The sequence below is a fragment of the Haliaeetus albicilla genome, chromosome 1 (genome assembly GCF_947461875.1).
Source record: "Haliaeetus albicilla chromosome 1, bHalAlb1.1, whole genome shotgun sequence".
NCBI classification, from domain to species: domain Eukaryota; kingdom Metazoa; phylum Chordata; class Aves; order Accipitriformes; family Accipitridae; genus Haliaeetus; species Haliaeetus albicilla.
The window spans coordinates 66,238,014-66,252,780 of record NC_091483.1 but is presented as its reverse complement, the minus strand read 5'-3'; the positions used below and the strand labels follow the sequence as shown (position 1 = coordinate 66,252,780).

General features: G+C 36.3%; 1 protein-coding gene across 5 annotated transcripts in view; it reads right to left on the bottom strand.

Moving 5' to 3' along the window:
- Positions 1 to 14,767, bottom strand: part of KCNIP4 (potassium voltage-gated channel interacting protein 4) — a 460,075-nt gene that overhangs the window by 407,860 nt on the left and 37,448 nt on the right. Inside the window, exons 1-2 of one of the 5 annotated variants that reach the window (XM_069792676.1) lie at positions 9,672 to 9,690; positions 8,745 to 8,893 (exon numbers count right to left, since the gene is read on the bottom strand). The exons of 3 other annotated variants lie outside the window; for them this stretch is intronic. In XM_069792676.1, coding sequence (XP_069648777.1) covers positions 8,745 to 8,892 — 148 coding nt within the window. In that variant the 5' untranslated portion in view covers position 8,893; positions 9,672 to 9,690. Of the gene's footprint in view, positions 1 to 8,744; positions 8,894 to 9,247; positions 9,361 to 9,671; positions 9,691 to 14,767 lie in introns of those variants that run through there. One more of the 5 variants, XM_069792659.1, reaches the window with a different exon arrangement.

Here is a 14,767-nt window from a genome sequence, read left to right as displayed (position 1 = left end):
TACACAGTGCAGGTTTGTTGGCATTTGGTTGAGGTAATCCGCAAAATTCAGTTGCAGTGTTGCCACATATGACTAATACAGTCATTGTGCCCACTAAACATCTAGATGGCTCAGTAAAGAACTCCAGCTTCTTATGGACTTTTTCTTAGTCTCTTGCACACAGAAAGGATGAATAAGAAAATTAAAGAATAACTGAGAACACATCTCCTTGCCAAGAAGATAATGCTACTCGAAGGAACAGCAGGGAGGACCCAGCAGGATGGCATCATTGCAGCAATGAAGAGCACGAAGTCCGCCCACTTACCCCTTTTGGGCTGAAAGGAGGGCAAATCTATCCTGTCAGAACTGTTGCCTGCCAGAAGAACCGTCAAGACCACACTGCAGACTCCAATGGAAACAAGCACGCAAGAAAGGTGCTCCCCAGCAGCAATAAGTTAAATGGTGAAAAAAAAGGCAAACAAAGAAACATGTAATTTTGTTGTTCTAGTCATTCTGGTTTATTTGTTTCTTACTGTTTTTCCCTCCCTTCTTCTGCCCTAACTTTCCACTTCTAAAATATGTTGGTTTTCCTTTTAATTTGATCTTTGGTGAAAAGTTATCCAGTCATAATGCTTCACCATGCCAAAAAATAAAAAAAAGGAAAAAAGCTGGCTTTGCATACTTTAAAGAAGCTGTTTCTGACAGTTTACTTGATCTGCAGTAGAAGTGCTCCTTCTAGTTGCAGGATTTTTTCCAGGGACAGATGCTTGCAAACACGGTTTGCAGTGCTATACTGCACTAATATTCAGTACACTTCAGTAAACAAAATGCAGATATCGTTAACCACCACAACAAATTCAGTTCTTTATGGGCCATACCATTTATAAAAAGACATTCAGAGCTATCATTTAATCTGGAACACTCTCAATATATTTAGCCATTTAAATTGCTGGAATAATGCCCAGATGGAAAGTGGCAAGATATTTAAAGATTGATTCCATTTTCTAAGTATGCCATGAATATAAAAGTCCTTCCACTTAATCTAATACACTTCTTTGGCCTATTAGTTTTTGATTGATAGAATGTTTTGAAATAAAAAAGCAGCAGTTGGCAGACACAGCAGAAATCAAAGACACTGTGAGTACAGAGACTAAATAGAAGTATATATTGGTTTCATAAAGGATATATCTGAGTTTCCCAAAAGTGGTGATCCTCTACATTTATTATATTCCAAACCTTTGATTGTTAGAATTGGATTTTTAAGTAACAGGTTTTCAATAAATTAGCAACTGTGGTTGGTTTTTTTTTTTTAATGAGGCACTGACCTTTGTACAACAATGAAGGAAAATTTTGGGAAACAAAATTAGACATTAGATTTTCAAATGGAGGGTCAGAACTTCACAGTTTGCTTTCATGTTCAGGGCATGTAGTTTTTATATTGTATTGCAATGGATCATTTTTAAATATCTACATGGTATTGAAGCAGTAACTCCAATTCTACTAGAGAAATAAGGAGAATTAGGGAAACAATTATATTTCTGATATAACTAGCTGATTAAAGAGCAGTTAATCAGCTATTCCTTTTATTCTTTGGCCAAATTCAAGAAGATGCTAGGATTGTTTTTCCTAACAGTTTAAACTGATTGAAGAATAAGGTGATCATTGGTAAGTAGGATTAATGATCTCAATGGAAAAATAAAATTTCATTATGCAGAGTCCAGAGTGACATCCCTGGAAAGGTTTCAGTCAGCCTGATGGTTCCTCATGCTTTTTATATGAAAAGAAAACACATGTTCACTATGATTAATCAAAAACTAAATGGTTAATAAAAAGGGTCTATTCAAAGCTCTTAATTACGGCTAGTTTAAAACTGTGCACTGTCTCTTAGGAAGCTTATGCCAACACTGGTCAGTAGGCAAAGAAAGAGAAGAGAAGCAAAGAGCAAAAAAAGCTTGGGTGTTCAACATGCTCTTCTGTAAATGTAGAATTTTTAGGCAGCAATCTGGCATGAGTTAATGCTTCATCCTCCAATATCATGTCCCTCCTAGTAACTGCAATGCTGGGATTACAAAGGTGGCAATTGCGGGAGACCATAAAAATCCATTCTGACAAGAAGGAAACAAACCTCCAAGAGAAAAGGAGAAACACACCTTGTTGTGTAATTATTATATAGCTAGGGAAGCATAAAGCAGAAACTCCATAAAGTCATACACTCATTTTTTCTGGGCCGTGTTCTCAGGGGTTAACTGTGGAGCATATTTAATCCTTTGAATGTCAAACCCCGAGGAAATCTAATTCCCATGAAATATCCTTCTCCTTACAAGCACATTCACTCTAAGGAGAACTGACTTCATAATCTGCACTTTGCAACTTGCTATCTTTGTATTAAGCATCTTTAAAAACTCAGTTATGGATAATACTTTTATAGGCACGAATAACTGTTTCAAGAGCTTTGAAGATGCAGGGATGAATTCTCCCCAGACTGTAAACTAGTGGTTATTGCAAGATTTGTGCAATTTTATTTTTACATTTGGAAATGTTTAAAAACCTTATATGTACAGAGTAAAGCAGCAAGGTCTTTTGTCATGTCTGTGGTCTCTAAGTATTAATTCTAAAATTTTAAGTAGCATTAAAAGCTTCAGAAGATATATGTTCATATTTTTTTTCTAAGAGAAATATAGGAGAATGATTATTAAACCTTCTTGAGCCAAAAATGATGCTAAATAATTTTATACATGCTTACAAAAGTATGTGTTAGAGCCTCACATTTTCATTAGCTACATGCATTGCTCAATTTAGCAAGTCTGTAAACAAATACACAGTAAAAGCCCTTTCCAAAACATTAATCACTCTGGAATAATTGCTCTGGAATGATTCTAAGTTGTGAGAATCAATGTTTTTCCAATTCCCCTTTTAATGACGTGAAAGTTAACAAACATTCCTGCATAATACACTTTCCTGTTAATTTGTGCCATTAACTATTACTGATACCCTGAAGAGAGTATTAGAAGTCTTATTGAGATTAGATCACTCTGTGCTACAAATTTAAAAGAAAATTACATTCACCAGGGAGAGCCTCTAATTTTATTGCCATAATTTGTCTTTCAGAGTTAGCGTTTGGCAAGAAGGGAACAAACTACAAGGTTCCCCCTTTTGCCAGGTCTCTTAATACAAACTCCTTTGTCTGAGATTATAATCGGTGAATAGGCTTTGGTGGAAACCAAACAAAAAATATTAAAAATAGATAATTTTCCCTTTTTTTCCTTTTCACCATGTTTTATCAGCATTTTTTAAACAATACCTTCATACCTAGTAAATATGTACATCTACATCTCTATTCTAATTTGTAGAACTATTTAGCTAAGAGTAGAGTCCTATATTGGTTTCAGGGAAAAAATCTGAAATAAATAAAAAAGCTTATTACTGCAACACTTTTACAAATAAATGGAATATATCCACATTTTCCATCCAGTTCAGTGACTTGAAAAGATAAGTATATACAATGTATGCAGTATGTGTTCAGAAGGTGAAATTTTTGTAACCTAAAATGGAACATTTGCACAGTGAGCCAGAAAGTATAAGGCACCACAAAACCTTGATGTATTAGAGACGAATAAGAAAACAGTGTAATTCCATTGTAATAAAAGAAATACCTAAAGCAATACTAAGCAATGTTCATCTTCTCTGAAAAATGTTATTAAAAGACACAAAGTGAACAAGGTTTTAATCCCATAACTTTTCCTGGGTTTAGTAGCTAGCTTACTTAAGATTAACATGTACACCAAGAGCATTGCCATCAAATTGTAAAACATTTTCATAGATATTTCAAATAGATTTGAATATAAATAAACATTGTTCATTTTGAATTCCCAAGTAAATTTCTTTTCTTGTAGTTTTTACAAAATAAAGATTTCTGTGCTGCCTAAAACCATGAAAGGTTCAATTTTTAAATGGATTTCTGTGTTTGTCTTCAGAGCATAGAATCTCAGATATGTTAATACATGTAATAATAGGCTACAAAGCCTGCTTATTGAGCATTCAGGAAAGATTTCATAGTATATGGTATAATTATTTGCAGGTTGACCATCTAGAATGGAAAGGAGAAGAGGGCCTGGCAAGGGACATGGTCCTTGGTCTCTCTCTCTTTCTCCCACCTTTCCTTCCCTTCCTCCACCTCCCTCTCTCTTTTTCCTTCTCTTATAGGCTTTCAGACTCAAAATAGCAAAGTCATGTGAACTTCAGTTCTATAGGCACATGAGACAAATTTTTCCTAGTGCCCATATGAAGTTCTGTGAAGTCCTCTCATGATGTAAATTTGTAAATTCAATAGAAACCCAACATTGCTCAAAGCATCTGTGAGAAAACTGGGGGAAAAAAATCCTAGGAAAACTACATGAAGTAGTTTGACATGTCATGAAGTAAAAAACGACACATCTGACAGGCCATAAAAATTCAATTATTGGACAAGTTAAGATCTGAACAGTATATCAGCAATCCTTTAAGAGAGGACTGTTAGTGAAGAGTAGCTACTGGGACAAGGGAGTGAACACAGGAGGATATGCTATTCCTGACACTGGATATCTGTTATTTATTGTTGTTGTCTGTCATTTTTATCTACGCCATTTATTTCATGTTCTTCCTGTAGGGAAGGGTAACTAGGACCAGGCAGATTTCAGTAACTGTCACTCCATGCACAAGCAAACAAAAGTAAGATGCTTTTGCTTGAGTAATAAAGTTAGGAAACAACTCTTGTCTCCTATTTAGTAGTCATAATAGTTTCTAATTAAAGCAACTGAGGGCTTTAATAGTGGATTACAAACACCGTATGTAATCCTGCTGTCATCTCTGTCTACCTTTCAGGTTGTCTTTACCTCATTGCTTCACTGCTGAATAGAAAAGGGGTACAAACAGGCACACAAGAATTAATGTTGAGAGACATTGGAAGAATGTTTCAGTCCAAAGGATCCATGTTCAATATTAATAAATGTTCCTGTTAATTTTGAACAACTGGGAGGAAAATTTCTTTTCAGGGTCTGAGAAGTGACTGGATTTCAAAGTAACACTCAACATATTTGCATAGGAGAAGAAAAGGCAAATGGACCACAGGGGACAAACTATTATCCTATTCACAAGAAGTCCATATTTAAAAAAACAGTACTGACAAACTCCAGAGGAATTTTTTGAATTATCCAAGGTCTGAGAGTATATGAAGTACCTAGGGAGAGCAGAACATTTAACAAGTTCTCAAATAACTTGGGTTATTTTTTCTTTAAATATTTTGTCAAATGTACTATTTGACAGGGAAATATACACACATTGATTGACAGCTTGGAATTATTCCTAAATTATTCATATCTCAACTCATAAATACGTGGCTTAAGGAAACGCAAACAATGTAAAAAGTTTATAAATAAACAGATAATAATCCATAATATTTTTAGCAGCATGTAATGCAGAGTCAGCAGCACAATTCCTCCAAATTTATCTTTGTGACAGACAACTTGTCCACTTGGTGTCTCTCATTTGCATTTTATAAAATCTGCAGCAGAATGTATATTTATGGCATGGAATGGTCGGGAACAACTCATAACTGCCCTAGGTTAACTGAGTAGGTTGCTGATTTAGTGAGGAAGTACTTCAGGGCTGCTCATTTTTGAAAGTGAAACCCTCCAGTTTTTCAACACGTGCTTTGCACTTGGGTCCAGAGCTTACTGCAGTATCGAGCTCTCACTGTTGTACACCTGGCAATAGTGACAGTCTGTTCCTCTAGCCTTAGTTACAAGATATTTGCTCTGCAAAAATACTGTGTGAGGGAATTAGTCAATTACAGAGCCTTGAGCACTGACTAAAATAGTATCTTTAGTGTGGAATAATTTCCCATTGACAACTATGTTATTCCATTTACTTTTCTTTGAAATACAATAAGGCTCAATGAGGCTTTTTTTTTTTTTTTAATTCTCTTGTTCTTCCTTTGGAGCAATCACTACTGCATTAAAGGCATGCTGTTTAAATACTGTATGGAAAAGGGTTTAATGTAATTATCTTTCCAGTATGTATGCTATAACATTCTTCTTATTTCAATGAGAGATGTTGAAGTGGGAAGAGCAGGAAGACATCCCCAGTGACAAAACATTCTAAGATTTTATAATACGAGTGAAGATTATTCATTCTGAAAATAGAGTTAAATCACCTAAATACTGCAATAAATCAAATATTTATTTCCCTGCTCCAAATTCATAAATGGAAATTGTCTCTGAAAGTATAATTAATTCTATAAAGTTAAAACATGTTGACAAACTCAGTTTCAAGATCATACAAATAAACTAAAGTATGAAAAAAAAATTGTACAGAAATAATCTCTGTTTTAAAAGAAAGATCAAATATGCATTACTTTACAGTATTTACAGCTACAAACTGTTATAATGGTAGTGAATTACCAAATAATTCAGTATTTAGAGTTTTCATTATTTTTTAAAAATATGAACAAAAACATTTCAGTTGTTTTTTAAGTACTAAACTACAAGCTTTAACTGCCTTATGACTACTTTTATACCACTTTACTAGTATAAGGTAGCTTAAGACAACCAATGGGGAATCCGATTTATGTAAAAGAATACCTAAGTGGGAATAAGCCACCACAACATCATTTGCAAGCCCACCTTCATCCTGCCGATAGACAACAGCAAGTATTGACCAAGTACCTCAGTAGTCAGGTGCTCTGTAGCTACCACAGCACTGTCATGGGTGCTAGGAGGAAGGTTAAATTACAGCAGACTTAACTTATTCCAGAGAATGGATGAGCATCTCCATGGCCAAGCCTAGGGGGTTTCAGAAATGCCCCACTTGTTTAGATGTACGAAATCTTACCTAGCTGTGGCTCAGGAACTCAGTGGGATATGCCATATACAACTTGTGTTACAGATGTCAGTAGACTCTAGTACTGAAGTCCAAGAAAACCTATTTGGCCAGTGAGGTCACCTTGGACAACAGAACAGTGCTGAAGAAAGTATGTCAGGACATCAGTCGTCTTGATCCTGATAAATATTCAAAGGTTCTTGTAAGGGTATCCCTATGGGAACATGCTTTCTATAATTTTGTACTATATAAAGCAAAATTAATAGCTTCATTTTGAGTTAACTATTTGTTCGATTCTGATTTTGTCTCTGTTAGAGTAACCCAGAGTAACTGAGCCTGATTTTACTGTGATTCACATATCTGCTAATTCAATTTACCAAGACAAAATAAATCCTTAATTCTATCATGACTTATTGACTGTTTAAAGACCCTTTCCACAGGTGCAAATTATTAGCCAGTTTAAAGGTACTGAAGAATCAGACCTATTAACTTCAGTACAAGTTGCTTTAGATTCACACACCATTTTTAGAGAGCTGATTCCTTAGGCCTACTGAGATGGCTGATAAATAACCCAATGAAAAAAAAAATTCTAAAATTCCCATGAACAAAAGGACGAAAGTTTTGAAAGGGTTACAGCAAATTCATTCTTGCTTCATTAGCTCCAGTAACAATACAAAAAATAAATGAAAGTGCAGAGAATTACAGGTACAAACTTATACAGTAATCAGAAATCAAACAGTATTCAGCAAACCATAACATGCATGGTGATTAAAGCAGCCATTTGTTGGAAATATTACCCTAAAGCTTTAAAAATGAGTGGCCAAGAATAGCTAAATGATTATGTTTAGATTAAAAAAACATATCAAACACTTGTTTACTTGGATAATACAGGGATAAGGGCAGTTTAAAACCAGAGGTAGGTTGTATTTAATGAGCTCATTGTTTCTAAATGCTGAAACTAAGCTACTAGAGCATATCCTTTAAAGTAAATGTGTAAATAAAATATCAGTCAGGATATGGTGACTTAGTTCTTCATGACAAAACAATGTCACACATTTTCTTCATTCTGTTTGACACAAATTCAATATACTGAGGACCTGGGGTTTTTATTGTCATAAACTGTGCAAGGGGATGAAAAATGCTGCCAAAACACAGAAGGATTGTTTGGGGCAGTGTTTCTTGTTTTGTTTTTACATGATGTTGCAAAGTACAAATATGATGGTAAAAGGAGGAATCAGTGCTGAATAAAATCCTTAACTGTGATTATGTTCCTGAGGAAAATAATGTGAAGCAGATTAACCATCACTTGCAGGATGGTTGCCGTTTAATTTATTATTCATAAAAAAGTTAGAATTTCAATGGGTGAGATATTTCACAGCCAACTTCCAATTTAAAAAGAAGCATTTCTTTCAGTATTTATTAATAAATACAGTACATAGCATCATTATGTATAAAAGTGACAGGATGTTACCTTTCTCCATTTCCTCAAAGACAAAGGGATTGATAATGTAATTTCCATGTAAATATACTCTGACAGTGATCAAAAGAGGTTTTACTCATCAAAACAGATTTCTGGGTTGGGCCCTGATAAATTGATATATTTAATTGCTGGGATTTTACATTTATTCATTTATCTTCTGATTGAAGGATTTATTTTTTTCTGCAGACCATGTATTTTGATGTGCTGCAAAATGAATGCTCATGCAGTACAATTATTTATATCACATTATGATAAAACACCTTCAATCAAAGCTGTACCATTTTTAATCTCTTTGCACAATAGACCCAAGACAGCAAAGACTTTTTGTACCTGTAACTTGACTGATGCTAAATTCAGTAATACCACTGTATCAGAATTCTTGGAAAGACAACAATTTCTCCTACACTAAAAATTTCAATAGGAAAGGTACCTTTAGTGCTCAAACTTTTCCAGGCAAAAATTCGCTTTATCAAGCAGCAATTCCTAAGCAATTTCTGGCAGCTTGCAGGCTTCTGATGATACTGTTGCAAATCTTCATTCTCTTCATGTGTTTTCTTCTCAGGGGCTAACACTTCCATCCTAAACAAAAACCTAACCTTTAGTTTTCCTGAAGGATATATACACAACTAAAATCCATAGGCTGGGTGTAAGGAAGATGGGGGGAGAAGGGAGGACATGGACTGGGGATAAAGGGAAAGGCTTTAGGATCTCATTAGCTATTATTCTTAGCTCATACATTCTCAGTATTAATTAACGTAAATGGAATTACTGTATTCATATTCTTTTGAATTATTTATCTGGAACATTAATATATTTGTAAAAAATACAGATGGGGAAAAATATTTTATCTACTATTTTAAAAAACTTTGATTTTACTTAAATGATACAAATTATATAACATCTTTAGATGGTAAATAAATATTTACCTCTTACCTTAGTCGGTTGTTTACGTAAAGGAAATAATGTAATCCTCTATGCATGAACCTATTATCCTTCCTATCTTAGCTTGCCTTACATCAGTGTCATAGAGCAGAGCTGCATTCCTCTAGCTGTTCTTGAAAGACAGCTGCTCTACCCAGAAAAGATGAATAGTTGGGTTTCTGTGCAGCCTTAATGCCACTGTCACTCAAATGCAGAAAAGCAGCTGAGCCACTTAAAGCCAGTTGTACACTTGGGGACCATTTCTCTACACTACCTTCTGATTCACACAGACAGACCAATAAGTTTCTGTATGACATTATTTTTCTTGATAGACTGCCACTTGGAAGGAGTGGGGGGCCATTAGCAACAACCAACACCGACTAGAACGTAACCAAAGCCCTACTCAGGGGCCACAAACCCAAGAAAAGGCACCTACCCAGTGCTCCAGGACTTTCACGCTACTCCAAGGTCACGCAAGAGTCCTAAACAGCATTCCCGTTTGCTCTTCAGTGAGCTCCAGCCTGAGGTGCCAAGGAGATGCCGCTGAGGACAGAACCAAACTGTAATCTGCAGCAGCCCTTTGACGACCAGCCATTGACTGCGCCAGGGGAGCTACTCTAGTTACAAACAATAACTGTGCCCAGACAGGACCAGGACACCAAAGTGGCCACTATTTCACTCCCCTGCTTTTCCCTCATGCTGTGCTCTCACCCACAATCTGAATCTAACAACATTAAACACAATTCGAGCTCTAAAGACAAAAGGTAGGAAAGAGTCAAAGGAAAAAAAAAATGGGCATTGGTCACAGTATACACCAGAGTTTGAGAAACGAAGCTGACTTTTCAATTGTAAACTTACTGCTTCCTAAAGAAAGAAAGCATGATGTAACACATGACCTCACTGCGTGCATTTGCATCAGGAGTTTCTATTGATTATGCAGAACAATCAAGGAACAAGTTTCCATTTCCTGAAATTTATTTTTTAAAAGATACTAGAACTCCAAGGTTTTTTTAATCAGGCAGCTTTCCTTCTAAATGAATTAATCTTATTGCCAACTACATAACTTTGCAAGTTTCATGTATGTGAAATTTCATGCATACATTTGAACCATGGCTTAACTATCTTGCTTTGTGCAAAAAGTTAGACACAAAACCTACCTATAACAACTGGAGACATCTCAGATCTATCAGCACAGGCTAGGACGGAGGTTTTTAAGCACACTAATTCCACCTCTGGAAACAGCCTATCAATCAGCAGTGAATTCTGTTCATAACAGCAGAGAAGCATGGGCCTTAACAACCAATTTTTAGGCAGCCAAAGTAAAGGGGAGCACTTCCATTCAGATTCATATCAAGGGATATATTTCAGGCCCATCGCTATTTAGAATGGAACGCAGCTTGAATTTGCACTGTTGGAACAGTACTTGCTCGTATCAGGCCCTTAGAGCCCCATGGCATGACACAGCATTCCAGTCATGGCTGTATTCCCATCACAAGCCTCTACCAAAGTGAGCTGAATTTCAATCTGGTAACAGAGTTTCTGAAACTTCTGAAACTTCAGCAGAGAAACACCTTCCAGCTTAAGCATATTGCACAGCTCTCTTATATCTTTCAAAGGTGCCATTCTGAGAATAAATATTAGTTTTACATTGGCGTTTTACTGTGCTAAGAAATACATTTTCACCACAGAAGATTCAGTCTGGGTTTCCAGATGACTCCTGGAACAGAATTTTGAGTTGCAAGAGCAAAGCACGAATGTTAGTTATTGCATAGAAATAATAGCTATTTTTAAAAGATAATGCTCTCAACTGGTTCTACATTCCGTCTTCAAATGAAACTAATGTACTGTAGAAATTAGCTCAAATGCTAGCTCTCACAACATATTCTGTCACACCCCTCAGAGTGCCAGTTCAGAGCTCCCTCATCTCAGAGATTCGTTAATCCAAAGGTAGTGTGAATGGGGAAGTAGACACAGGAGCTGAACCAAGCACCGGGGGAAATTATGCCATGATGGGATAGTAAACAGGAGTGCATACTGCCTAGATGTGGAACAACTGTTCACAGGCAATTGGAGAGGGTTGCTGGATATGGCCCCATATTAGCATTTGAATAAGGTCTTCAGGAGGGACAAGAATACAGAGGAGCTTTGCCAGAGATAGGATATATGAAGGCACAAATTCAATGACGTTACTCAAGAGGATACGGAGAGGTAGAACCCTTGCTGAAATCTTCAGGATTTTCTTATGTGCAGCCGAAAACTGCGTCTTATTTGCCATGATGCAAATAGCTTCACTCGAGATTTAACTCTAGAAGGAAGTATTTTTTCTAAAAATGCTTCAGAGGATGTCAAAGGGTTCAGATTACACTGTATCTGCTTCCTTACTTCAAACCTTAATCAACTCCATAGCAATTTTCTTCTACAATAGAAGTATACATGAATCAGATGTTCTTTGCGGCACTAATCGTTATGCTAGAATTTTGTAGTGAGTTTAAAATAAACTTAAGCTGTAGAATAGTAAAGTTCAAGGCACCATTGAATTTTTCCAAGCAAATGATACTGGACCTCATATATCCATAATAATCTATAAAGGAATTAATGTCACTATTCTGAAGCAATGCACTTGATTTACCTCTTTCTCCTCTGCAAATCATGTGCTCTGATTTTGAGAAAAGGAAGTGGATTGATACTGAATTCCACATTTACAAACCCAAGGACTGTAAAAAATTCATTACCTCTAATACTGGGAAAAACTGGTCATGTTGTAAGTAACATGAGAAAAGTATCATGTGTGGAAAGGATTTCAACCCAGGCTGCACAGGATCCTTCCTTTCCCTAAATACATTCAATCATTGAATAATTTAGGCGAAATGAAAAAGGGACCTAAAGAGCACCCTGGGAGTACATTAACTGTGAGTGATCAGTGGAAGGCTGAACTCTTCAGCATGTTCAAACAAGCAGCCAGTTTCTGAAATTAAGGCACGTGTGTCACCTATATGGGACTGGTACCTAGAAGTTACTAAGCCTGAGCAACCTCAGGATCTGGGGATGGGAAGATCTTCCAACTGGGAGTGAGTAGTGAAACAGGTAAGAAAGAAAATAAACAGAACTATCTACTAGTGGGAATATCAACAACAAGACAAATGTGGAGAAATGATCTGCAAAACCCGTGGAATGTCTCTGCTCTGAACCCTTACTTGTTACCACGGAAGTAATGAGGAACCGGCACTCATCCTGACCATGTGCCTCAAGTCAGGAAAGGCAAACTTATTACTGCAGCAGTAACAGTGCATGGAGATGGGGACTGCCTAAAGAAAGCAGGTTTTCGTTATTTCACATTATCAGATTTCATCTGTAATCAGTTACATCTGAAAATAAAACTGGGTTTCTGTATAAAAAGTTGTTAATTTCCTATTGATCGTTAAATAACTGCTTTTATGAGTGATTTAAATCATGTCAGTTAAAAACTCCAGAAAGTCACAAGCTGATGAATCATGTAAGTGCTATGTGATGTCACACAGCTACAGACATTTTGAGCAGTATTTATTGGAGCTACAAGGGAATGTCTTTTAACTGGGTGTACATGAACATGGCTGCAATAACAGCACGTATGCAAGTTGTCTCTTAATATTGCTTGATCAGATTTGAATTTTGGGAATACAGAACTGCACTTTCTGTGGACTTATTGAAAACTATACAGTTCTTCACTTGATAACGAAATAACAGTTGGAAAGACCACAGGCATCATTACAGAGTGAGAAATGGTTCAGGAATATTCCAGATGAAACAGTCAAAACTGACATGGCATCTATATGGGTTTTTTGGGGGAATCTCTACAGAACTGATTAGTTGCATTAGTTGATTAACACAACTATTTCAAAAACCTTCACTGATGACTACGTGGTCTTGTAAGAGTCTTGAAAAAAGAAATTGTTTAATGTCAAAGATGAAGCTAGGTTAAACCAGTGATGTCTGCTGAAAATTTTACACCACTAGAGATTGCAGCTATAAGTTAAGAAATGAATACTGAAAAATAGGGCAAGCTTACGGAATCCAGTCGTGGATAAATGTGTGGGTGACTGCTGACATATTAAGGAATATTATGATGAGATGCTTCAGAGAAAAAGCAGAGTTTGGTTTGGTTTGGTTTGGTTTTTCTCAGCAGAAGCAATTTTTAATAGTATTTTATGATATACAATTTTGGCAGATGAAGGAAAGGATTTGTGAGTGGAAAGGAAAATTTCATTCTCTTTCTGTAAAATGAAAGATGGAACAGAAAAAGATTGGAAGCAAAAATATATCAGCTATTTATTTATCCCCATTGTACAGTGCTCTCTAAGGTTTTTCTGTTGCATTAACTTGAGCTCCATTAACATCTTTTTATCCTTTTCAACATGTTTGTTTGCCTATTTATAGGCAAAAAAAGGCAATTGGATAAATACCAGGAATCAAAAGCTTCCTGTACACTTCAATATCAATTAAAATTTTGGGTTCTGCTTTTGCTAACAGAAAGCAAACAAGCAAATCTTAACTTGAACATAGTGAAGAGTTGAGCAGTGCCAGTCACTCTGGAAAGTCTGTGGAAACCATTTGAAAATATCCCACAAATATAGGGAGAACTGCTATCTTTGTTCTTACTCACCTCAAAAAGGTCATCCTCCTTGATGTATAACATGTCTATAGGTCCTGCCTGTTGAATCACCTGCATGGTGAATCTCTATATTGTAAATGAGGAGTGAAGAAAAGAAATAGGAATAGTGGGGCAGCACTGTGCTGGAATTCTTTGGCTTTTCTTTAGCTCTAGACACTTTGGTGGGACAGTGCAGGTTAATAATTGATTTCAGGTTGTATTCAGGTTGCCTGGACTAGAAAGAGAATATCTGTGTTCAGACATGTTATGTCACAGTGCTTGTGGGCAGTGCAGGTGACAGGAACACATTCTGACACCTTCAACAATTATTTGTCTGCAGCAAGAGCAATGAGCAACATAAGCAAGAGCAAGTATTTGTGGGTGGGAATTTCAGAGAGTTCCTTCGCTGTGCCAGAGCAATTTCACGTCGTAATGAGCCCTCTTGGGGTTATAGATATATTGGGATGAGCTCTCACTGGATGATTCAGTAGCTGAACTAAACCGAGAGAAAGGGTTTACCTCCTGCCAGATTATAGTGATAAGAGAGATGACAGTGACTCTGATATAGACAGAAAGGATTTTAATGTTAATCCATAGTTAATGGTAGTTAAACATTCCTGCTTGCTCTTAGTATTTGTCTGGGGTGCATCTATATATTCTACCCCAAACGGTTAAAGTGACAGGGGTTTCTAGATGTTCAGTGGTAATAAATACTTCTCAGCAAAGAGAAATATAGTCTATTTACTGGTGAAAAAAATAGAGTTTTATGGCTGCCAAGAAGCTTCCTTGTCAATACGTCAAAGGCTTAATTCTTACGGGATTTATAACTGGTACAGAGTAACCTTTCATTTTCCCAAATCACAGGAGAAAATTGGACTAATGAGAGGGGGGAAAAAGGATATGCA